At 55.1% G+C, this 24894-nt stretch overlaps 2 protein-coding genes across 5 annotated transcripts in view; both read right to left on the reverse strand.

Annotated features, from left to right (window-relative positions):
- Nucleotides 1–26: 26 nt before the first annotated feature.
- Nucleotides 27–4351, reverse strand: LOC105482957 (serine protease 8). 3 transcript variants are annotated; one of them, XM_011743470.3, is made up of 6 exons: nt 3977–4350; nt 3719–3736; nt 1807–1969; nt 1265–1536; nt 1012–1178; nt 27–918 (listed from the first exon to the last, which is right to left on the reverse strand). In XM_011743470.3, the coding sequence occupies exons 1-6, from the start codon at nt 4059–4061 to the stop codon at nt 592–594; spliced, it is 1032 nt and encodes a 343-aa protein (XP_011741772.1). In that variant the 5' UTR covers nt 4062–4350; the 3' UTR covers nt 27–591. The 3 variants fall into 3 exon arrangements, with proteins under 3 accessions (XP_011741772.1, XP_011741773.1, XP_011741769.1); XM_011743471.3 differs by lacking the exon at nt 3719–3736 and having other exon boundaries at nt 3977–4351; XM_011743467.3 differs by lacking the exons at nt 3719–3736; nt 3977–4350 and having other exon boundaries at nt 1807–3712.
- Nucleotides 4174–24894, reverse strand: part of LOC105482956 (serine protease 36) — a 49531-nt gene continuing 28810 nt past the window's right edge. The window contains exons 1-17 of one of the 2 annotated variants that reach the window (XM_071084444.1): nt 20543–20668; nt 19427–20438; nt 18680–18715; nt 18447–18482; nt 18058–18220; nt 17393–17673; nt 14735–14901; nt 12840–13086; nt 12594–12723; nt 11988–12244; nt 11732–11895; nt 10974–11211; nt 10720–10861; nt 9755–10020; nt 9557–9678; nt 5991–8998; nt 4174–4252 (exon numbers count right to left, since the gene is read on the reverse strand). In XM_071084444.1, the coding sequence (XP_070940545.1) occupies nt 8720–8998; nt 9557–9678; nt 9755–10020; nt 10720–10861; nt 10974–11211; nt 11732–11895; nt 11988–12244; nt 12594–12723; nt 12840–13086; nt 14735–14901; nt 17393–17673; nt 18058–18062 (2298 nt within the window). In that variant the 5' untranslated portion in view covers nt 18063–18220; nt 18447–18482; nt 18680–18715; nt 19427–20438; nt 20543–20668 and the 3' untranslated portion in view covers nt 4174–4252; nt 5991–8719. Of the gene's footprint in view, nt 4253–5990; nt 8999–9556; nt 9679–9754; nt 10021–10719; nt 10862–10973; nt 11212–11731; nt 11896–11987; nt 12245–12593; nt 12724–12839; nt 13087–14734; nt 14902–17392; nt 17674–18057; nt 18221–18446; nt 18483–18679; nt 18716–19426; nt 20439–20542; nt 20669–24894 lie in introns of those variants that run through there. The other variant, XM_071084443.1, reaches the window with a different exon arrangement.

Consider the following 24894-nt stretch of genomic DNA (forward strand, 5'->3'; position numbering starts at 1 on the left):
ATTTCACTTCACATACGCACGGCGAGTTGTGCTCAAACATTTTAATCCTTTCTGCCCTGTTACCCCCACCCCAGATCCAAGCGTCAGCCCAGTTCCGGTGGGGGCTCAGTCCTCCGGAGTCCAGGAGTCAGGGCTCGGGGGCACTCAGCGGCCAGTGGGCAAGATTGGGGCCTTTCCTGTCCTCGAAGCTGCACAAAGGCAGCCCCAGCCCAGAACACAGGGAGAGGGCAGAGGGATGTGCCCATCAGGCTGGGTAGGCGGGCTGGGAGCAGTCTTCCAGAAACAGGTGGCAGCCAGGGCTCATTTTCATAGCCAAGGGTCCCAGGAGCTTGGCCAATGGGCTGGTCCACGGTGGAGGAGGGGCCAGAGGCTCTGGCCATCGCTACAGGCAGTGAAACTCCTGACTCTCAGTTATGATCTCAAAGAGCACACCCAGAAGAATGGGCTCAAAAATCAAGATGGGGCCCCAGCCTCCCGCAGAGTCCTGGAGGAAGGAGTGGCTCAAGCCAGGCCCTGGGTCCAAAAGCCATCAGGGAAACACCAGGCTCCTGTCCTTGAGTGTGATGCATCCATCCTGGAAGCAGGACCAGCTCAGTGCTCGCTGAGCCATGGGGAGAGGAGGCCCAGAGCCAGGCCCAGAGGCAGGGAAAGGATGGGCCTCAGCAAGCCCTGGGCTGGGGCAGAGTTGAAGGCCAGGTGGCTGCTACAGAGGTTGCTGTCGGGCTGGGACTCCTGGGTTTGGGGCACCACACGAGGCTGGAGTTCTGTCGCCTTGCTTTGGATCCAGGAGGCATAGCTGGAGGCCAGAGTGTACACACCAGGCCTGTTGCGGGCCCCACAGGCATCGCCCCAGCTCACAATGCCCGTCAGGTACCAGAGACCCTCCACAGGGCAGGAGAGTGGGCCCCCAGAGTCACCCTGAGGAGAGAAGCCACACAGCAGCCATCAGGACCCGGCCAGGCCTCCTTTCCCAAGTTGCACTGGTTATCTGCCTCCCGGGCCTGTGCTTACCTGGCAGGCGTCCTTGCCCCCCTCCACGTAGCCGGCACACACCATGTCCTCCTGGACAAAGTGCGGCTCCTCAGGCTTGGCGTCGATGTTGTACAGGCAGTTACACGTCTCACGACTGATCAGAGGCACCTCAAGTTGCTGCAGTGGCTTGGGTGCCGGGAGGCTCACTGTGGGGGCAAAAGAGGCTTACTCTGGGCCCCTCCCCGAGTCAGCTGCCCCTCCACGCTTCTAGGCACCCAGCGTCCCACCTCACCTGAGGGGGCCACATGGCCCCAGCCAGTGACAGTGCAGTGGAGGCCGTTGGGGAAGGAGGCGTTGGCTGCAGGGAGGCAGATGGGTCGGATGTAGCGGGAGAAGGTGACAGGGCTGCTGAGTTGGAGGAGTGCGATGTCACCCTGGGAGCCCTCCTGGAGGTAGCTGGGGTGGGGGATGATGTACTCCACGGTGCTGACCTTGGCGTCCTCAGAGTAGGAGTCCAGCTGGTGGGCTCCCAGCCTGACCTCATAGGATTCCTTGCTGTGCTCGCTGCAGGCAGGCGGCAAAGGCTGAGACCCAGGAGACCTCTCCTTGTTCCCCAACCCCTGCTGCGAACCCCTGATTCCGATCAGCCCCTTTTAGGTCTCAAATTGCACCTTAGTTTTATCCTGTAACCTCTGACCCCTCACCTTCACTCCTAACTGGTCCTTCCAGACTTAACTGACACTCTCAGACCCAACCCAAGAACCCCAACCTCTGATCTGGATTGACCCATGAACTTTGACCTCCAACCCACTTTTGACTTTCACCATTTGGTACCTGGGGAAGCAGTGAGCAGCTGACAGCACCCACTTCTCAGACACGAGAGAACCACCACACACATGGACGCCTTCATAGGTGATGCTGACCTGCCAGGGCCACTGACCGGGGACTGCATTACTGCCACCTGTGATACGTGCTTGGGGGGCCACACCGCAGGGGGCTGCCCAGGGAGGAAAGGAAGGGGTCAGGTTGTTAGCCTGGCCACTCCTACGCAGCCCAGGAGCTCTGATACAGAGCTTGGGAAGTGGGTTCACAGGAGTCAGCACCCCTTTGTTCCCTCCCAGGTGTGGGCAGTTCTGCCCCTTCTGTTCACTACCCATTACCTAATTCAGGTCTCAGGGCAGCCTCCCTCCTTGCAAGCCTTCTGTCCATCCCGCCCCTTACTTGTGTCTGAAAATCCCCAATCTGACCAGGCCACAGTCCTGCTTAAACCCTTCCCTGGCTCCACGAGGCCCTTAAGATAACATTCCAGACAACCATGGCACTGCCATCGGACCTGGTCGTCCCCTCTGGACCCTTCAGTCATGTACATCAGGCCACGCACTTGTTTACCTGGGACCTTGGCTGATCCAGGTCACTCTACCTGGAATGCCCTTCCCCATCCTTACTGTCTGGCAAACTTCCCTTTGCCTGTGGATGCTTGACTGGAACAGCAGCCCCTCCGTAGACAGGCGGGCTCCTGCTGGCTGAGTTGGGCATTGCCTCCGAGTCCAGTACCCCCCCACCTCCACCGTGCTCCCCGAAGCTACCCAATCTCACAATTGTTCCGGAGTCCACAACTGTGTCTGTTTCCACCACACCAATCTGGGTGTTCCCTAGGGGCAGAGTCCCATGTCCGCAGTGCCCGTGGCATCGTGGACGTGGGTTCAACCAACCAACAGCAGAACTGGGCTCCCGTGACATGAATGTCTAGTTTCCAGGACAGCCCCAGCCCCAACCCCATCGAGGCCACTGTTTGGAGTAGAACCCAACTGCTCTTCACAAAGTCTTCTAAGAGCAGAGAAAACTGCAGACCGGATCCTCCTCTCCCTTATCATCATGACAATAGCCACTATTTAGAGAGCCTAGCGGCTGTGCCAGGCCTGGGAGGGGCTTTCGTTTCCTCATCTCCCTGCATCCTCTCCACAGCCCCAGGAGACGGACATGACCAGCTTCATTTTAGAGGTGCGGAGTCTAAGACTTAGAAAAGTGGGGGGACTTGGTCAATGACACAGAGCCAGTGCATGGGGAAGCCAGGATTGAAAGCTGGTCTGACTCAGAACCGGGTTGGGTGCCTTCCAAGAAAGGAGACCCTTGGTTTGGTTCCCACAAAACCACCTCGAGGATGGGAACGGTGGCTCACACCTATAATCCCAGCACTTTGGGAGGCTGAGGCAGGAGGATCGCTTGAGCCCAGGAGTTCAAGACCTGCCTGGCCAATATAGTGAGACCCCCATCTCTACCAAAAATAAAAACAAAACAAAAAAACACAATTAGCTGGGTGTGGTGGCATGCACCTGTAGTCCCAGCCACTAGGAAGGCTGAGGTGGGAGGATCACGTGAGCCCGGGAGGCTGGATCACCGAGCGGGCCGTGAGCTGTGATGGTGCCACTGCACTCCAGCCTGGGCGACAACAGACCCAGACCCTGTTTCAAAAGACAAAACCAAACCGAAAAAATCACTTCAATTGCCTCACTTTGGGAGTCAGACATGGATCTGAATCCCAGCTGCACCCTCACTGGCAGTGTGCCCTGGGCAAGTCCCTGCTTCTCTGCCCGTAAGGTGAGGGCTACAACCCCCCACTCTGGGAGCCCTAAGAGAATCTAGTTGGAAGGCAGCCCAGCCGAAGGCCAGGCACTGGTTAAACCCCAGGGGAATCCGATCCAAGTCACCTCCCCCTCCCCTCCTCCCTCTCTGAGGAAAGTCTCACCTTCTGCCCCTTCCGCTCCTAGAAAGAAAGAAAGAGGAGGGGTGAGTAGGGAAGACTCGGGTTCCCTGACCCCTTAGCACCCACCGCTGCTCCAGAGGGCTGGCCCCTTCCCTGGCAGAGCCGAGGTGGGAAAGGGAGGCCAAGAGCTAGGGAGGCCGTGGGTTTTCTTGGGCCCCAGACAAGGGCGCACCCCAGAAAATGATCACGCTGACTTCCTCCTGTGCATTGTCCCCACCCCGCCCCCACGTCTTCACTTACCTGTCCCCGACCGGAATAATCCAAGATAGAGCAGAGTGGCCACAGCCCCCAGCTGCCCAGGCCCCAGGACCCCATTCTGGACCATGGCCCAGGACAAGGGCCCCTGGGGCAGACTCCAGGCGCACAAGGTAGGAAGCCTAGGGGTGGTGTCGAAGGCAGGACCCAGATGTTGGCTCAGAAAGAAGGACCCCAGAATCCGGGCTGGAAAGGGGCAGCAAGTGTCCAAGGCTGGCCTCTAAGGCAGGGAGCAGCCGCAACGGGAGACGCCTGGAGTATCTGCAGCGAGCAGTGTGGACAAGTCACCAGCACGGTCTGGCCACGCAAGGTCCTCCCAGGAGCGGCTGCACCTACCTGCCCGCCCCTCCCCTGGCCCCGCCCACTGGCTGGGCCCCACCAGCTCCTCCTGCCACCAAAGTCATGAGTCCTTTCAGAGCCGCAGGCCTGCGTGTGTACATGTATGTGTCTGTGTGTGTATGTATGTGTGTGCGTGTGCATAGTCTGTTTGTCCCAGTGTGTAGTGTGTATATGGTGTGGGTGTATGCGTGTGTAGGCTGTGTGTATCCCCTTAAGTGGTGTGGTGTGGGTGTGCATGCACATGCTGTGTGTGCGCGCACATATGTAGGCTGTGTCCCTGTGTGTGTAGTGTGTGTTTGAGTGTGTGTGTACGCACGTGCATGTGGTTTGTGTGTGTGCCCGCAGTCTCCCTGGAATGTGATAGACTCTCCTCCGCCTCAGGTCTTTCAGGTTATCTCAGGCCAGTTATGCCCCCCAGGGCCTGGCCCCAGCCCTTATTATCTGGAGCCACAGCCACTCCTCCCTCCTTCCCTCCCTCCTTAGGCTGGGTATGGGAGCTTAAGACACTAGGGTCAGCTCCCCGCCAGGCTCTTTCTGCGAAGCCTCCACCTGACGGTGGTGGTGAGCTTGTGGAGCAGCAGCAATCATCCCACAGACATTTCCTGAGTGCCTATGATGTTCCCAGGTGCCCAGGACAAAACAGGCACCAGCTCCGTTCCCCTTGAGCCCTGAGCTCATGGTGAAGTAGGGGTGACACACTTCGATCAAATAATCACCAACAGGCTGGCAAGGTGACTAGTCGGCTTTGGGAGGCTGAGGCTGGAGCATCGCTTGAGGCCAGGAGTTCCAGACCAGCCTGGGGAATATAGCGAGGCCTCATCTCCAAAAGAAATATAAAAATTAGGCAGGCATTGTGGTGCATGCCTATGGTCCCAGCTACTTGGGAGGCTGAGGCGTGAGGATTGCTTGAGCCCAGGAGTTCAATGAAGCATTGAGCGTGGTCGCACCACTGCACTCCAGCCTGGGCAACAGAGGGAGACCCTGTCTAAAAAAAATAAAAAATAAAAATAAATTTTAAAAATTGCAATTACACAATAATTTCAAGCCAGGAATAGCGATGAAAAAGAATGGCATGAGCATACTGCAGCCTGGCAAAGGCTGGCATTGTGAAAGGGTCCTGGAGGAACTGCCTTGGGAACTGAGACCGAAAGGCATTATAAAAGGTGGTAAGGTGAAGATGCGGAGGATGGATTGCAGAGGGCAGAGGCTCAGGGAAACAAAGCCTGCCGTGTGGCTGCAGTGGGGATGAGGCATGTCCTCTTTGAGGGCCACTCTGGCCGTTCAAAACACCTGTTGAGGCTGGGTGTGGTGGCTCATGCCTGTAATCCTAGCATTTTGGGAGGCCAAGGCAGGAGGATCACCTGAGGTCAGGAGTTGGAGACCAACCTGGCTAACATGGCAAAGCCCCGTCTCTACTGAAAATACAAAAAAATCAGCTGGGTGTGGTGGTGCATGCCTGTAATCCTAGCTACTCGAGAGGCTGAGGCAGGAGAATCACTTGAACCCAGAAGGCAGAGACTGCAGTGAGCTGAGATGGCGCCACTGCCCTCCAGCTTGGGCGACACATCGAGACCCTGTCTCAAACAAAAAACAAAAGACAAAAAACAAAAAACACCTGTTGGGTCTGAGCTTCAGGAAAAGCAGAGCCTAGAGTCCTCACCTGCTTTCTGGAGACCAGATGTCTGGGGTCCAGGCTGGAGGTCAGGTTATTCCTGGGGTGGGTGAATGGGAGGGGCCTGACTGGAAGGAGTGTCTTAGCTGGGAGGAGGGGGCAAGACATGGGGCCTGGTGGGTGGGTTTCAGTAGAGGAAGGGGTAAGTGTAGTGTTTGTGGAGATGGCATGGGGTGACTGACTGGGTATGGGAGCAGGTGGGGATGTATGCACTGTGAAGATCCTGGGGAGTATTATAGCTGGCATGTAGCTGCTAAGGCTAAGCCTGGCTTCGTAAGAACCTCTGCCCTTCTCCTAAGCCTCCCAGTGAAAACTTCCAGCTTCCCTTTAGGCCCTTTACCCCCTTCCTCTTCCTTCTCAAGCCAGAGATTGTGCCTAGCCCGAGAGGCGACCCCTCTGCCACCCTCATCAGCTGGCTTTCACCCCCAAACCTATCCTTCCCCAGGTCCCCATTTGTCCTTTTTCTTTCTCTTTTTGAGACAGGATCTCACTCCGTTGCCTAGGCTGGAGTTTAGTGGTACAATCATGGCTCACTGCAGCCTTGAACCCCTGGGCTCAAGGGCTTCTCCCTCCTCAGCCTCCTCAGTAGTTGGGATTACAGGTGCATGCCACCATGCCCAGCTAATTAAAAAAAAAAAATTGGCCGGGCACGATGGCTCACGCCTGTAATCTCAGCAATTTGGGAGGCTGAGGCAGGCGAATCACGAGGTCAGGAGTTCGAGACCATCCTGACCAACATGGTGAAACCCCATTTCTACTAAAAATACAAAAATTAGCCAGGCGTGATGGCACGCACCTGTAATCCCAGCTACTCAGGAGGCTGAGGCAGGAGAATCGCTTGAGCTCGGGAGGTGGAGGTTGCAGTGTGCCGAGATTGCGCCATTGCATTCCAGCCTGGGCAACAGAGCAAGACTCCGTCTCAAAAAAAAAAAAAAAAAAAAAAAAAATTGTGGAGCTTCAATGTGGTGGCTCACACCTGTAATCCCAGCACTTTGTGAGGCCAAGGTGGGAGGATCACTCTTCAATATTAGGAGTTTGAGACCAGCCTGGCCAACATGGTAAAACCCCGTCTCTCCTAAAAAATACAAAGAAAATTAGCCAGGTGTGGTGGTGCATACCTGTAATCCTAGCTACTCGGGAGGCTGAGGCAGGAGAATCACTTGAACCCGGGAGGCCAAGATTGTGCCACTGCACTCCAGCCTGGGCAACAGAGGGGACTCTATCTCAAAATAAATAAATAAATAGGCCAGATGCAGTGGCTCATGCCTGTAATCTCAGCACTTTGGGAGGCTGAGGCAGGTGGATCATCTGAGGTCAGGAGTTCAAGACCAGCCTGGCCAACATGGAGAAACCCAATCTCTACTAAAAATACAAAAATTAGCTGGGCATGGTGGTGGGCATCTGTAATCCCAGCTACTCAGGAGGCTGAGGCAGGAGAATTGCTTGAACCTGGGAGGTGAAGGTTGCAGTGAGCCGAGATTGTGCCATTGCACTCCAGCATGGGCGACAATAGCAAAACTGTTTCAAAAATTAGAAATAAATGAATAAAATAAGTAAAAATACAAAAATTAGTCGGGCGTGGTGTCTTGGGTCTGCAATCCTAGCTACTTGAGCTGACGCAGGAGGAGTGCTTGAACCCAGGAGGCGGAGGTTGCAGTGAGCCGAGATTGCACCACTGCACTCCAGCCTGAGCATTAGCGTGAGACTCTGTCTCAAAAAAAAAAAGGTGGAGATGGGGGTCTTGCTTTGTTGCCCAGGCTGGTCTGGAATGCCTGGACTCAAGTGATCCTCCCAAAGTGCTGGGATTACAGGCATGAGCTACTGCACCCTGTCTCTGGTTTTGCTTTACTTTTTAATTGTACATTCACTGGCTGGAAACCACCTTCCCTTCTCCTGTGCTCAAACATCACTGGTACTACCTCTTCCCGATCCCAGCCAGGGGTGTCCACATGTGTCCCCACTAGATTGGGAGGGCTTTGTGGGCTTATATATCAGACTCCAATTGTGCCACGACTTAGTAGCCACCAGGGAACAGGGGTTGAATGAATGCAGGAAGGTGCAGGTAAGCAGTGGGTGAGGGAGTGGGGTTCACACACAAGGGACCCAAGTTCTGGGCAGAATGTGAAAGCAGTGGACCCTTGAAGGGCCCATGTGTTGTGTGTGTTGGGGGGACACATCGGAGCATCATGCATTGAGATGTGTCTATGGCAGGCAGCGAGGGCAGCAGGTCTGAGCTGGGGTTGAGATGTCCAGCACGTGCTGAGGGTGCTGACTCCACTGGACAGGTGACACACAGCCAGCTGGCCACCCGACCTCCCTGCCCTGGGGCAGGAATGAAGGAATCGCTGCCAGGTTATCAGGGTGCATTTCCTGAGAGCCCAAGACCTGACTCAGAGGCCGGAGGAGGGAGGAGGGAGGGGACCTCCCCCTTGGGCTTCCGGCTTAGCCTCTGATGCCCAGCCCCTCAGCCTGCCCACAGCAATGCCACAAGGCCACACAGGTGCCTGTGTTTACACCTTTACTGTCCCGCTCCTCCCGCCACCCCCAAGGATTCCTAGGTTCAAAATAGCCCGGGCATTGAGGCCCAATTAGCTCGAGCCTCTGCAATCTAGGTGGGTGGGGCCCTTGAGATTCCAGCTGGCTGGGCCACATTCCAGCCCCGCTGGGCGGGAAGTAGAGGGTGGAGAAGGGAGAAGTGGCACCGGGACCCTAGCCCCTCAGCTCTGGATCAGGAGAGTCAGCAGGAGCAGGAAGTGGACTGCACGCGGGGATCCTGAGGCTTTGGCCAGTTCTGGGGGACAGAGGTTGCTGCCTCCAGTGGGCCAGTGTGGGGAGCCACTGGAGGGGAGGAAGTGGGCCTCTCCCACTGTCTGGGAGATCCAGGCCTCTTCAGGACCAATGGCGGCAAACAGCTCCCGGCTCCCTTGAACAGCCATGCCCACGAGGACCCAGGAGCCTTCTGTCGTCTGGCACAGGAGAGGCGGTGCTGAGGTCATCTGCAGAGTTGGAGCGAGGCCACGTGGGTCTGCTGCCCTTCCTCTTGGTCCCCTGCCCCTTTCCCCAGGGTCTGGCCACGAAGCACTCTGGTCTGCATCCCTAGACATCCAGGTCCCCAGTTTCTCTCCGGAGTCCAGCTAGGGTCCCATTTGGGGCCAAACACCCAATAATTCCAGTCCCGGCCAGATGCGGTGGCTCACGCCTGTAATCCCAGCACTTTGGGAGGCCAAGGTGGGCGGATCATTTGAGGCCAGGAGTTTGAGTCCAGCCTGGCCAACATGGTGAAACCCTGTCTCTACTAAAAATACAAAAATTAACCAGGCGTGGTGGTGCATGCCTGCAATCCCAGCTACTAGGGAGGCTGAAGCAGGAGAATTGCTCGAACCTGGGAGGTAGAGGCTGCAGTGAGCCAAGATCGTGCCACTGCACTCCAGCCTGGGCGACACAGCGAGACTCAGTCTCAAAAAAAAAAAAAAAAAAAAAAAATTCCAATTCTGCTCTCTCTCTAGGGTACCACAGTCTCTCCTGCCTACTCCAGGATGCCCAGGCCCCTTTACCTCACACCTGTTCTCCTGCCCCTCTGCATACAGGACACAGAGGGTGCCAGGGGGCAGGATTCCCTGATAGAGGCAGTGGCAGATTCGTGGTGTCAAGATGGAGACAGCGGCAGCCACAGGGACTGGGGAGAGGAGACAGAGTTGTTCCAGGGCTCTGGCCTCCAGCCACTCCTTGTTCCCGCGACCCAGGAGTCTCACCTCGGTCCTGGGGTTCTTTCCAGCCCAACACCCAGCAGCTGGCCCCCGGAGGGATACCCGCCGGGTGGAGACAGATGGGCAGGGCTGATGGGGAGGGCTCCACCCGGGAGCTCAGCTCCAGGAGGGCCAGGGGGGGCCTGAGTCCCAGGTGCCGGGGCAGCCGGATGCTGATGACCAAGCGGGATACCTGGTGGCCCTGTGGGAGGGGGCTGGCCCCTGCCCGGCCCAGATACACTTCAATGTAAGGCACTGTTGTAGAGCCTGGCCTGTTGGAACAAGGCCCAATGTAACTTTCTGCTCCTCCTATTGCAGGCAAAGTCCTTCCCAGCCCAGGGGAAGGATGACTCTCTGGGGTCATGCCACTCACTCCTTCATCATCCCTCCTTCCAAATCTCCCTTCCAGGTCAAAACATCTCCCAGTGCTGTAAGATTCTTCCCTCACGCCCCACCCCAGACAGAGTCTTGCTCTGTCGCACAGGCTGCAGTGCAGTGGTGCAGTCTTGGGTCACTGAAACCTCTGCCTCCCGGGTTTGAGCGATTCTCCTGCCTCAGCCTCCCAAGTGCTGGGTAATGTTACAGGTGCCACCACCCCTGGCTAATTTTTGTATTTTTAGTAGAGGGGTTTCACCATGTTGGCCAGGCTGGTCTTGAACTCCTGACTTCGTGATCCGCCCGCCTCGGCCTCCCAAAGTGCTAAGATTAGAGGCATGGGCCATTGCGCCCGGCTGCAAGATGCTTAAAGGAGACTATTCCACTATTTTAAGAGTCCTCTGGGCCAGGCACAGTGGCTCATGCCTGTAATCCTAGCACATTGGCCAAGGCAGGAGGATTGCTTGAGGCCGGCCTGGGCAACACAGCAAGATCCCATTGTTAATTTTTTTTAAACAAACAAACAAACAAACAAGTCTTTGGCTCTGTTCCATTCTCCCTTCCTGCCTCTCGCCTAGGAGATGAGTAAGACCCACCTGAGGACACAGTGAGTGGCTGCCAGGACCCAGCCTGGGGCCAGAAGGATCCCAGTGCAGACTCGATCGCCAGCCACATGCACCTCTGCCAGCCAGGGCCAAAGGACCCCCACTGGAGCAGCCTCCGGCCGCAGGCCACAGGCTAGGGAGAGGAGGTGGCCACCTCAGTTGGGGCCCCATGGCTGACCCCTGAGCCCCTGCCATGGGTCTATGCACCCCCAGGAGCCCCTAGAGCCCAAAGGCGTCCTGCTCACCACCATGCTGTGTGTGTGGGGGACAAGTCTGTGTCTCAGTCTCCTCCCCATCAGGGCCCCAATCCCAGGTTAGCTGGTCCTCCAGGTAGGCTCCCTGAGTCACATGGCTGATCCATGGGCCATGGGTCTGCACAGGGAAGAAGGCTCGGGGACGTAGACAGCCACTGGGGAAGTCTCTGATTCCAGCCAGAAACCAGGTCCCCTCCTCCTGGCACAAAAGGCTCCAATGCGAGTCATTCTGCAGCAACAAAGTGCGTGTGTTACTTGCCTCTGCCTGTGTGCAGAGAATATCAGAACTCCTGGGGCTTTCCAGGACTCCAGATTTTCCCATTTGCAGAAATATCAAGTTCCACATTCTCCAAATCAGACTCCAAATGCTAATTTGTGTAAGAATTCAGCCCTCACTTTAGGATTCTCCTTAAATCCAGGGATAGAGAGAAACCATAGCACCAGCTCAGAGCCCGCCTCAGCCCCTTCCCAAAATTTCTCCAGGGCCAGGCCCCGCCCGCAGTTCGTTCTGGCCCCGCCTCCACTTCGGCTCCGCCCCATTCCCAGTTCCACAAGTCCCGCCCCTCCCTAGAGCCCACTCAGACCCGCCTTCCTCAGGCCCCGCTCCCTCCCTAGAGCCCACTCGGACCCGCCTTCCGCAGGTCCCGCCCTTTCCCTAGAGCCCACTTGGACTCGCCTTCCACAGGCCCCGCCCTCTTCCTAGAGCCCTCTCGGACCTGCGTTCCGCAGGCCCCGCCCCCGCCGCTTACCCAGCAGTGGCCCGCCTCCTCCTCCTCCTGGTAGGCAGGGCAGAGCGCGTGCGGCGGGTCTCCCGGCAGCGGCACTGCCGCCCCCTGGCGGCCATACAGGCAGTGGCACCACCAGCCGCCTAACAGCTCTGCCTCCAGCAGCGCGCCTGGGCCAAGCGCGGGTTCTGGAAGGGAAAAGGCAGGGAGCCCGCGCTGCGGCCCAGACGGCCCCTGCACCGCCCGGTGCCGCCCCGGCCAGCGCCGGGCCCCAGCTCACCCCCGCGGCCCCAGCGGGCCAGGCGGCAGCGGCTTCCGGGCAGGAAGTAGTGTTCCGGGTGGGGTAGGCACACGGGCCGCGGAGCCGCGCTCAGGTTCACGGGCGTGCGCAGCTGCAGCAGCGCCAGGTCCGAGGCGTCGTCCCACGAGGCATTCTCGTGCTGCACCAGGCGTGCCACCCGCTCCGCGCGCGGGCGCGAGGGTAGCAGCACGCGCCAGGCGTCGAGGTCGCGGGGCGGGCTGTCGGAGCTGCTCGGGCTGCGGGATAGGGGGCGAGGGAAATGGGCCGGATCCTGCACACGTGGCTAGAAACCTCGCACCCCTGGCTTAGACTCGCCTGGCGAGGATCCTGCATCCTGGTGGGATCCCCACGCTACCCCCATTCCAGCGGCTCACTCACACCCCCGCCTCCGGGATTGAACTTCTACCATGCCTCTATCCACCCCTGCCAGGCCAGGACCCCTCTTTTTGTGCTGTATCCTACACCTCCGAATGGGATCCCACACGCCCCACACCCCCCAGGGGAGGGGCTGGGGCCAAATAAATGGTGTCTCAGGCTGATGTAGGGAGGGGCAAGGATCGGCTTGAAACGTAGATTTTCACTCACTGCAGAAAGCAGCTGGCAGGTGCCAAGACCCAGCTTTCAGACACCAGTGCCCCATGGCAGGGTCTGGATCCTGGTACAATCACCTGGGCCTCCCAGGGCCAGGCCCCTGGCCGCGGGGCCTTCCCGCACTCTGAGAGGTGAGAGACCTGGGTCAGTGGGCCTCCTGCACCCCAATCACTCCCAGCAGTCTCCATCCCAACTCACTCTCCCACGTCCCACTCACATCCAGGGGTGCCGCCCACTCACCAGGCAGGGCAATGGTGCAGTTCTCCCTGGGCTCCTGGGGATCTGACTGGGGCTTCTGAGGCTGGGTTGGAAAGACAGGCCCAGGCTCTGAACCCATCACCTGTTCCCGTATCCATGCCTCATAGGTAGCCACGGCAGTGAAAACTCCAGGCCGGTTTCTCCGTCCACAGCCGAAGCCAAAGCTGGTGATTCCTGCCTGGAACCAGCGGCCGCCTTCCTCACAGACCAGGGGCCCCCCAGAGTCACCCTAGTGACAGATGACTGCATGTCAAGGGGTCAGCCCAGGGACCCACCCGTTTATACTGGCCTCCTCGAAAAGGTCCTGCCCCTTCTTTTGGCCCAAGATACACCACCTTCTCCTTTCTCCTAGAAACCCTCCTTGGCTAGGCCTTGTCCTCTGCATTCCCTGGGGCTCTAAACAGAAGAAAACCCTGTAAGCAGAAGGCCGATGGCAGCCAGAGCCAAGAGCACCGGGGGGGTGCATTCAAGACCACGAAAGAGAATCCTGCAGGTGTCATCAGAGCCAAGTGATTCTTGTCCAGTTACTAGCTCAAATAATTCCCCTCCCTCCCTTCCTTCCTTCTTTCCTTCCCTTTCTTTTTCTTTCTTTCTTTTCTTTTTTGAGACAGCCTGGGAAATGCTCTGTTTCCCAGGGTGGAGTGCAGTGGTGCAATCTCAGCCCACTGCAACCTCTGCCTCCCGGGTTCAAGTGATTCTCCTGCCTCAGCCTCCGGAGTAGCTGGGACTATAGGTGTACACCACCGCAGCCGGCTAATTTTTGTCTTTTTAGTAGAGATGGATTTTCTCCATGTTGGCCAGGCTGGTCTCAAACTCCCGAGCTCAAGTGATACGCCTGCCTTGGCCTCCTAAAGTGCTGGGATTACAGGCGTGAGCCACTGTGCCAAGCCAGTTCCTCTCCTTTTTTGAGACGAGGTATCACTATGTTGCTCAGGCTGGTCTCAGACTCCTGGGCTCAAGTGATCCTCCTGCCTCAATTTTCTGACTAGCTGGGATTACAGGCATGAGTCACTGCTCCTGGCGATGCTGTCTTTGGTTTTTAAATTCACTTGGCCTTGGCTGGACATGGTGGCTCATGCCTGTAATCCCAGCTACTTGGAAGGGTGAGCCAGGAGAATTGCTTGAACTCAGGAGGTGGAGTTTGCAGTGAGCCAAGATCGTGCCATTGCACTCCAGCCTGGGCAACAAGAGCAAAACTCTGTCTCAATAAATAAATAAATAGCCGGGTGCGGTGGCTCACGCCTGTAATCCCAGCACTTTGGAAGGCTGAGGCAGGCAGATCACCTGAGGTTGGGAGTTTGAGACCAGTCTGACCAACATAGAGAAACACCATCTCTACTAAAAATTAGCTGGGTGTGGTGGCACATGCCTATAATCCCAGCTACTTGGGAGGCTGAAGCAGGAGAATCGCTTGAACCTGGGAGGCAGAGGTTGTGGTGAGCTGAGATCATGCCATTGTACTCTGCCCTGGGCAACAAGAGCGAAACTCCGTCTCAATAAATAAATAAATAAATAAATAAATAAATAAATAAATAAATTCACTTGGCCAGGCGCAAGTGAATACAAAATTAGCAGTCTGTGGTGGTACATGCCTGTAATCTCAGCTACTTGGGAGGCTGAAGCACGAGAGTCGCTTGAGTGGTGGGGGTGGGGGGAGGGGGAGCTTGCAGTAAGCCGAGATTGTGCCACTGCAGTCCAGCCTAGGTGACAAAGTGAGGCTCTGTCTCAAAATACACAAACAAAAAAATACACGTCAATCCCATCGCTTGGCAATCTTGTCCTCCTTTTGCAGATGAGGCTAGGAGAGATGTCATTTATCTGTTTGTCACCGGTTAGGACTCTGGCCCTGGCAGGCAGGTGCAGGGGCCTTCCCTCACCTGGCAGGTGTCCCTGCGGCCCTCTGGGTAGCCAGCACACAGCATCCCTGGTAATATCTGGAGAGTGAGGTTGAAAGGACCGGGCTGGCTGTAGAGACACTGACAGGTGGCCTCACCCAGCAGCCTTAGCTCCACTTCCTGTAGCACCCAGGGGAGAGGTAGAGGATCTGGGGGCAGAACCAGAGAGCAGGTGCTGTGAGGCAGGTATGGTGTCCCCAGTTCCCAGGATTCAGGTTTGCCCCCTGCGGCTGCTTCTTGGACATCAGCTAGATGCCCCATGGCCTCTCAGCCCATCACATTCACCACATCTCCTGCTGCTTCTCTCTATTCTTTCTACTTCTTCATCTCAGGAATGGTCCCATCAAGCTCCTAGTGAGAGCTGCCATGCATGGTTGTGCAGGTTGTGCACTGCAATAAAGGATGCAATTTAGGGACTATAATCATTAAGTCTGAGCTTTCATGTGGAGTTGTATTGGTCCGGAGACATCTTTTCTCAAAGATGCCATATGGACTTGACATGATCCTGTCTCGAGTTGCCAAGCATGGAATCTGGGTGTCATCCCTGTCTCCTCTCTCAACTCCCCTCCTCCAGTCAGTTCCCAGTTTATGAAAACCTCTCATTTGTGACTTCTTGGCATTCTCACCAACTACCCTCATTGAGGATGCATAGCTTTGGGCCTGGATAACTGACCCAGTCTTCTGATCCACTCTTCACTTCAACAATGAAGAGGAAGGTTACTCAAGTTCATTTCTCATCTCACCAAGAAAAATAAATGGATCCCACTGTCTAAACCTGGTGCTGCAGCCCCATCCTGCTTTTTAGGATCCAGAAAGGTGGGGGGAAGTACAGACAGAACTCCTTCCCCACCACATTCAGAATCTGAGGTCAAAGGCATGGTGGCTCACGCCTGCAATCGTAGCACTTTGGGAGGCTGAGGCAGGTGGATCACCTGAAGTCAGGAGTTCAAAACCAGCCTGGCCAACATGGTGAAACCCCGTCTCTACTAAAAATACAAAATATTAGCCGGGCATGGTAGTGAGTGCCTGTAATCCCAGCTACTTGGGAGACTGAAGCAGGAGAATGTGCTTGAAGCTGGGAGGTGGAGGTTGCAGTGAGCCTAGATCGTGCCGTTGCACTCCAGCCTGGGCAACAAGAGCGAAACTCCGTCTCAAAAAAATAAAAAATAAAATAAAATAAAATAAAAATAAATAAAAAAGAATCTGAGGTCAGGTGATGGCTGAAGCTGTACTTGGGGCTCACCAGGGAAGTTGGGGATTGTCCTGGGCATCCCTGGAGCTGGTGAGTGCTCTGGCCCTCAGTCTGATCTTAAGGCCTTCATGGTCGGCCCTCAGCAGCCTTTGCAGCCCAGGTGCCTGTCCCCTTCTCACTCCAGCCTGGCATCCTGGCTCTTCTTCATCTAACATGGCTTATCTGGGTCCTTATCTGGCCTTCATCTCCCCCTGTCTTCCTGCAATGCACCCTCTCTTTGAAAACCTCTGCAGAAATCTACTTCTCTGGGTGCCCATTGTCAGGATGGCCTGGCCCCATTCACACAAACTTCCTGGAGCTCACAGTGACGCTTCCTTGTCACCTCCTGCCCTCATGGGACCTCCACAAGCAGAGGCTGTGGCATCACCCCCTGCAGCACCTTCCCAAAGCCCCCAGGATGGGCACAGGTCTGACCACGGCCGATGGGGATATTTGTGGGGACCCTGGGAGCATGGAAAGCTTGGGTGATGGGGATGAGGGGGATGGAGATTCGGTCTATTCCCCCCCACCTTCTAACATAATGTGTGCTTATTTATTGAACTTGTTGTTTGTCTCTCTGCTAGGAGATGATTTTGGCTTTTTATGTTCACTGGTGTCTCTCTAATGCCTAACACAGTGCCTGGCATGTAGAAGGTGCTCAAGAAATATCTTGAGTGAAAGAATGACTGAGTGAATGACGGTGGGCAGGGAGAAGAGAGGAGGTGGGGAGTACAGAGATGAGTGGGGGTGGATAGGATGGGAGGAAGGCGGACGGGAGGGAGGCACAGATTGGCATTCACTGAACATCTATTATAGGCCAGCCTTGTGCTTTACTGCTTTACTATAGATTACCTGAGGTGAAATATCTAAAGTGCATTGGTTATTGCTATGCCAGGCACTGTCCTATGAACTTTACATGGATTTTCTCATTTAATCCACCCAACCACCTCTTGAAGTGGGCATGGCTATTTTCCTCGTGTTACAGAGGAGGAAATGTAGTGGGTGAAGCGCTTTGTCTGACATGGTAGAGCTGGGATGGGAACCCTAGTCGGAGCCTAAATCCAGGAAAGAAAAAACTGGAAAGAAAGGTGAGGGAATGGGGTGCCTGTGGGTGATTCCGTGGTCTTAGTTTGAGAATCCTTGTGGGGAGAGGGCTCCATGGTGATTGGCGTGGGATTCATCTACCGACCCGCAGAAACCTACCGTCCAAGATTCCCACCAGGCTCCTCTCTGTGGCCCCACATCCCGAAACCCCGCCCTAGGAACCTCACCTCCGAGGCCCCGCCCTAAGAACCTCACCTCCAGAAGCCCCACCCTAGAAACGTCACCTCCCGAGGCCCCACCCTAGGAACCTCACCTCCTGAAGCCCCACCTCCCCGAGGCCCCCTTTCTTGTCCTGTCCCATTCACCTGCCTCCTGGACGTCTCCCCAGCCGGTGGCCCAGCAGGCGGTGCCGTGCACGAAGCGGTGTGAGGCGCGGGGCAGGCAGACGGGCCGCACGGCGGGGCCCAGGCTGGCGGGTGAGGCCAGGTGCAGCAGGGCCAGGTCGGCTCCCAGCTCCACTTGGCTGTAGTTGACTGGCACCACGATGGCGGCCACTGCGCGGGTGTGCGCGCCGTCCAGGGGCCCGTCCTGGGAGTGCACGCCCAGCAGTACTGACCACTCGGCCGCGGGCTCCAGCGTCCCGTTCCTGCGCTCGGCCGGGGCAGTAGGAGGTTAGGTTGACCCTATGGAGGGGGCAGACCCTCGTGGGGGGAAGGGGCTCAGAGCCAGAGGGGCAGGTGCTATCCGATCCAGATTTGGTGCTGATACTCCTCAAAGGGGAAGGGTAAATCCGATCTTGAGGTGGTGGTGGGGGGTCATTGGAAAGCTGGGATTCAGACTTGGATATTCAGTGGAGTGGTGGGACCAGTATGGCAGCCTTGCCCCACTCAGAACCATGATGCCTTGAAGAGCACCTCGCTTTGGGGACAGCTCGGCTCCAAATTATGAAGTGGGGCGGGAGGAGGGGATCAACTGCGGGGGCGGGGCTGGCCTTTGGCGGAGAGGGGCTGGGTCCAGGGCGAATACTCACGTCATGAAACAGTGAGCAGCAGAGAGGACCCAGGAGGGGGCGATGAGGGAGCCCCCGCAGATGTGGCCACCCCCATGGTGCAGGCTCACCTGCCAAGGCCAGGTGCCCGGCTGCGCGTCTGAGCCCCCCACGATGCGGGCCGAGGGCTCAGAGCGCCCGCAGTCTGCAACGGGGAGCCGTGGAAGCCAAAGCCCACCTCAGGTTCCCCACTCCAGAAGCCCAGGTAACTCAGCACGAAGCCCCGTCCTCCACCCATTTCAGTTTGCCCTCTGAACAAAGAACATAGAGGACCCAGGCTTGTCTACATTTCTGGTCTTTTCCACCTCCCTCATGGCCTGACCAGCCTTAGCCTCCTTTAAGGTCTGAGGGTGCCAAGGCCTCTTCCTTACCCAGATCTTCAGGTTCTTCCTGGGTGGGACTGAGAGCTGGGAGCCAGAGAGTAAAGAGAAGAGGACACTTGTGACTTCCAGACCTGCACCGCCCAGCCCCACTTCCTGCTCTCCAACCCCAGACCCTATCTTCCCAATTCCCTGTCTATTCAGCAACCCCTGCCAGCATCCATGCCAGTCCTCTGGTCTTTCCTGCCTCTGCACGTGACTTTTCCCCAGTCTGGCTGCCTTACCTGAGTCCTGGAAGGCTCCTGGGATGGGACTGATGACTGGAAAGACAGAGGCAGGCAGGAAGAGGCTGGTGACTCGCACTCAGTAGATGCCTTCCCTGACTCCCTCCCCTAGCCTCCTAGCCTCCATCTCCCCAGGGCACCCAGGCCTCCCTCTCCCTCCTCTGATACACCCTCGCCTTCTGCTGCCTCACTTCCTTCCTTCTGACATCCTCCTCCCCACACAGAACCCAGGAATCCTGCTCTTCAGTCCCCCAGGTGCTAGGACCCAGGCCCTTTGCAGCCACTTCTGTCCCCTGAGGTTACCAAGCATCACAACGGGGAGGAGCAGGTGCCTGGCCATGGCGTTAGAGTCAGAGGAGGCACAGCCAAGTGAAGGTCTGCTCCCTGCAGAGCTCTGTCACTGCCCAGGCAGCCCGTGACTCCTGATGGTCCCAGGGGCAGCCCCACCCTCCCTGGCTGGAGCCCATCTCTGGAAATCTGAGAGGATCTGGGGCTGGAAGGAGGAAGTTGGGGAGCCTGAAGGCCCCACCCAGAGCCCTGAGCACATCTCACGTCTCTGGAGGCCCAGGGTGGGGGTGGGGGACAGGTGTCCTAGCTCCAGGACACCTGTTGGGTGGGAGAGGGAGGGATGAAAAACACTGTAGGCAAAGGTCAAAGAGGAGGACAGTGTTCTGGGTCCTTGATGAGCAGTGGCCCTTAGGACAGGGGAAGTGGCCCCTCACGGGCATGACTCATCGGAGACCTCACCTCTGTTTGGGGTGCGGCTGCCCCAGTGGCTTGGCCTTTTCTTCTCACACAGCTCTGGTTACTGGAGCTGCTGGCCAGGTCCAGGACAGGAGCCCTAGGGAATTCAATCCCATCCCAACAGAAGGATCACAGATTCCAGCAGGTTGGGCAGGGCATAGGGACCTTGGGAGGGGGCTGGGCAGGCTGGTGAGGTTGAAAAAGCCTCCACCCTGCTCTGTGTTCCAGTGACAATGCTCTCAGCTGCCCTGTCACTTACTCTGTGTGACTTTGGGAAAGTCACCCAACCTCTTGGTGTGTATCAGTAAGAGCCCATTTAAGGGACATATGACTTGGCCGAGCACGGTGGCTCACTCCTGTGATCCTAACACTCTGGGAGACTGAGGTGGGAGGATTACTTGAGGCTAGGAGTTCAAGACCAGCGTGGGCAACATAGCAAGATCCCATCTCTACAAAAAACTAAAAAATACAAAAATTATGAACGGCAGGGCTTGGTGGTGCACACCTGTATCCCAGCTACTTGGAAGATGAGGTGGGAGGCTTGCCTGAGCCTGGGAGGCCGAGGTTGCAGTGAGCTATGATTGTGCCACTGCACTCCAGCCTGGGTGACAAAGCGTGACCCTGTCTGAACAACAACAACAACCACAAAAATAAGAAAAATAAGAAGAAAAAGAGGAAAGAAACATATGACTCTTCAAAGAGGAGTTGAAAAGAGTTTAAGGAAGAAACTATAGAGGTGTAGGCAGGGTCAAAGGAAACCAAAGAGGCCAGGTGGCTCATGGCTGTAATCCCAGCACTTTGGGAGGCCGAGGCGGGCAGAGCACCTGAGGTCAGGAGTTCAAGACCAGCCTGGCTAACTTGGCAAAGCCCCATCTATACTAAAAACACAAAAATTAGCCGGGTGTGGTAGAACTCACCTGTAATCCCAGCTATTAGGGAGGCTGAGGCAGGAGAATCGCTTGAACCCAGGAGGTGGAGGTTGCAGTGAGCCAAGATCGTGCTGTTGCACTCTAGCCTGGGTGACAAGAGCAAAATTCCATCTCAACAACAACAAAAAAGGAAACCAAAGAGGGATGGTAACGCACCCTGGGGCCAGCAATAATGGAGAGCCCTTGCTACCTGCTGGCCTGAAGAGGCAGAGAGAGAGGGCAGTTACTGGAATCCAGCAAGAGCTGCAGCTGTGGAACAGATAGCTATTAGGAGCCATGGCCTTTAGTAGAGAAATGCAGCCTTTACCAGCAGAGAGGGAGCTGGGAAAGAAAAATCCCCATCTCACTCTCCTCTCATCCTCTCTATTTTTAATCAAACCAATTAAAAAAATTTTAGAGACACGGTCTCACTCTGTCACCCACGCTGGAGTGCAGTGCTGTGATTATAGATCACTGTAACCTCGAATTCCTGGGCTTAAGCGATCCTCTGGCCTCAGCTGCCTGAGAAGCTGGGACTACAGGCATGCACCACCATGCCCACCCAGCTAATGTTTTTTATTTTTGTAGAGATGGGGTCTTGTTGTGTTGCCCCGGCTGGTCTCAAAGTCCTGTCTCAAGCGATCTTGCTGCCTCAGCCTTCCAAATGTGCTGGGATCCTCCCATCCTCTGATCACCCACTGGCTCCTCTCATTGTCTGAAACCTCCCAGAGGCCACAGTGCAAGGGAGCCCATTGTATGGTCCATAAAGGTCACTCCTGGGGAACAAATCAGGGTGGACAGTAGAAATGCAGGGTCAACCTGGGAATATCCACACATGTATATCTATCTTCTTATCGATAATACCAGCTAATAATAATATTGGTCTATGAGTCCAGTTGCCCTAGAAAACAGGCCTAGGCAAAGCCTGTATGCTTATGCTTAATTGGGAGGTGCAATCCAGGGTGGCAAGAGTGAGGGAAAATGAGAAGTGAGCAGGAAGAGGGAAAATGCAAATTCAGCCACCCAACAATGGACTGGACTCAATTGATAAACCTGCTAGCCTTCACCCGTCCACAGGAAACGATGGAGGTAAATTGAGTCTTCACTTCAGACTTCTTAACAATCAGAGCCTCCTCAGCCATTTGTTTAACTTGCTGCTTGAGTAGCTATTTGCCCTTCAAAGGATAAAGAACCTATCGTTTGACAAAAACTCAGAAAAATGAGGTAATGGGCAAAGGTAGGAAAGAAGAGAGTGCAGGTGTCATTAACGCAAAACATGCATGCCCTGGAGACCCTCACTGATACATTGCTTGCTCCAATTTAGCGGTTAATAAACATTTTGGAGCTGGGTGCGGTGGTTCACGCCAGTAATCCCAGCACTTTGGGAGGCCGAGGCAGGTAGATCCTGAGGTCAGGAGTTCAAGACCAGCAGCCTGGCCAACGTGGTGAAACCCTATATCTCTACTCAAAAAAATTAGCCGGGCGTGGTGGCAGGTGCCTGTAATCCCAGCTACTCGGGAGGCTGAGACAGGAGAATGGCTTGAACCCAGGAGGCGGAGGTTGTAGTGAGCTGAAATGGCACCACTGCACTCCAGGCTGGGCGATAGACCGAGACTCTGTCTCAAAATAAATAAATATATAAAATTTTTGGGCCAGGTGCAGTGGCCCAAGCCTGTACTGGCACTTTGGGAGGCCAACATGGGAGAATTGCTGGAGGCCAGGAGTTCTAGACCAACCTGGGCAGCATAACACGATCCTGTGTGTAGTGGTATGCACCTGTAGTCCCAGTTGCCCAGGGGTTTCTCCATGTTGGTCAGGCTGGTCTCGAACTCCTGACCTCAGATGAGGTCAGGCATGAGCCACTGCACCCAGGCAAGATAATGATTCTTAACCCTTTCCCCAACCCAACAGACATGAGTAGTAGGACTTGCTCTCAAACAGCACAGACGTTAGCCAGGCACAGTGGCTCCCGCCTGGGAGTGAAACCCCGTCTCTACTAAAAGTACAAAAAATTAGCCAGGTGTGATGGTGGGTGCCTCTAATCCCAGCCACTTGGGAGGCTGAGGCAGGAGAATCACTTGAACCCGGGAGGCGGCGGTTGCAGTGAGCTGAGGTTGCACCATTACACTCCAGCCTGGGAAACAAGAGCAAAACTCCGTCTCAAATATTAAATAAATAAATAAATAAATAAATAAATAAATAAATAAAATAGCACAGAGGCTTGCCAAAGCAATGGATCTTGTGGGAGGAAGGAGAACATTTTCCTGTAGGGAGACAGATTGGAATTTCTGGAGGAGCAAGTGCAGTTTGCAAAAGCTGCCCAGGTGATTCTGATGGTTTCACCACTCTAAGATGCCGTTGATTGCAACTAGCAGCCAAGATGAGGAGGGAAACTCATGCAGGAGTCTCTCTCTTCCAGGTTCAAGGACAGAAAATAAATTTCTCCTTGGAGCCAGATGTGCCAGTGCATGCCTGTAGTCCCTGCTACTCTGGAGGCTGAGGTGAGGGGATCATTTGGGCCCAGGAGTTCAAGTCCAGTCTGGGTAACATACATTGGGAGATCATGTCTCTTTACTTGGGTATAATAAAATCTTTCTTAACAACATCATGTCAAAAACAGCAAACAGTTTCATGAGCTTTTTTTTTTTTTTTTTTTAGATGAAGTTTCGCTCTTTTTGCCCAGGTTGGAGTGCAATGGCATAATCTTGGCTCACTGCAACCTCTGCCTCCGGGGTTCAAGTGATTCTCCTGCTTCAGCCTTCCAAATAGCTGGGATTATGGGAGCCCACCACCATGCCCTGCTAATTTTGTATTTTTGGTGAAGATGGGGTTCCACCATGTTGGCCAGACTGGTCTCAAATTCCTGACCTAAGGTGATGTGCGTGCCTTGGCCTCCCAAAGTGCTGGGATTACAAGTGTGAGCCAGCATGCCTAGCCTTTTTTTTTTTTTTTTTTTAGAGATGGAGTCTTGCTCTGTAGCCCGGGCTGGAGTGCTCACTGGTCATAGCTCACTGCAGCCTGGAGCTCCTGGGCTCAAGTGATCCTTCTACTTCAGCCTTTTTGGTAGCTGAGACTACAGATGTGAGCTGCCATGCCTGACTACAAAATTCTCTTTTCTTCTTTTTTCCCTATGCAAGCTGGTGCTAAGGGCAATTTTATTTATTTATTTATTTATTTATTTATTTATTTATTTATTTAGACAGTTCTGCTGTGTCACCCCAGCTGGAGTGCAATGATCTGGTCAAAGCTCACTGCAGCCTCAAGCTCCTGGGCTCAATCGATCCTCCCACGTCAGTCTCCTGAGTAGCTGGGACTCCAGGCATGTGTCACCATGCCCAAGGTTGATTTTTGTAGTGCTGCTTAATTTCAGCCTATGACACCATAAACAAACCACAGTTAATAAAATAAGGATATGCGGTGGTGCCCCTGGGTAAGAGAGGCGATACATATGCAGTTCTCTACTGGTCTCACTAGTGGAAGGGGAAATGATAGGTGAACTAGTATATTAGTTTTCCATTGCTGATGTAACAAATTCCCATACACTTAGTGGATTAAAACAATACCAACTTATTTTATTACAATTTTAAAGATTAGAAGTCTGGCACCGGGCCGGGTATGGTGGCTCACATCTGTAATCCATCCCAGCACTTTGGGAGGCCAGGGTGGGCGGATCACTTGAGGTCAGGAGTTCGAGACCAGCCTGACCAACACAGTGAAACCCCGTCTGTACTAAAAATACAAAAGTTATGGCCGGGCGCGGTGGCTCAAGCCTGTAATCCCAGCACTTTGGGAGGCCGAGACGGGCGGATCACGAGGTCAGGAGATCGAGACCATCCTGGCTAACACAGTGAAACCCCGTCTCTACTAAAAAATACAAAAAACTAGCCGGGCGAGGTGGTGGGCGCCTGTAGTCCCAACTACTTGGGAGGCTGAGGCAGGAGAATGGCGTGAACCCAGGAGGCGGAGCTTGCAGTGAGCTGAGATCCGGCCACTGCACTCCAGCCCGGGCGGCAGAGACTCCGTCTCAAAAAAAAAAAAAAAAGTTATGCCGGGCGCGGTGGCTCACGCCTGTAATCCCAGCACTTTGGGAGGTTGAGGCAGGTGGATCACAAGATCAGGAGTTCGAGACCAGCCTGGCCAACATAGTGAAACCCCGTCTCTACTAAAAATACAAAAAATTAGCCCGGCATGGTGGTGTGCGCCTGTAATCCCAGCTACTCAGGAGACTGAGGCAGGAGAATCGCTTGAACCTGGGAGGTGGAGGTTGCAGTCAGCTGAGATCACACCACTGCACTCCAGCCTGGGCAACAGAGTGAGACTATGTCTCAAAAAGAAAGAAAGAAAGAAAAAAAAAGACCAGGTGCAGTGGCTCACGCCTTGTAATCCCAGCACTTTGAGAGGTTGAGGCAAGAGGATCACTTGAGCTCAGGAGCTTGAGACCAGCCTGGAAAACATAGTGAAAACTCATCTCTATTCCTAAAAATAAGAATTTAAAAAAGATAACCGGCAGAATAGACGAAAGCTAAACATGTGCCTGTATTTTGACCCAACAATCAAGATTCT

Source organism: Macaca nemestrina, chromosome 18 (assembly GCF_043159975.1).
Source record: "Macaca nemestrina isolate mMacNem1 chromosome 18, mMacNem.hap1, whole genome shotgun sequence".
Classification (NCBI taxonomy): domain Eukaryota; kingdom Metazoa; phylum Chordata; class Mammalia; order Primates; family Cercopithecidae; genus Macaca; species Macaca nemestrina.

Excerpts from the sequence above, each read along its gene's own strand:
- LOC105482957 (XM_011743467.3), bottom strand. The coding sequence starts at position 2,129 with ATGGGTAGTGAACAGAAGGGGCAGAACTGCCCACACCTGGGAGGGAAC. Across the intron at positions 1,537-1,806 it reads GCTGCTCACTGCTTCCCCAG|CGAGCACAGCAAGGAATCCT; the intron begins GTACCAAATGGT and ends GCCTGCCTGCAG. Across the intron at positions 919-1,011 it reads GGGGCAAGGACGCCTGCCAG|GGTGACTCTGGGGGCCCACT; the intron begins GTAAGCACAGGC and ends TTCTCTCCTCAG.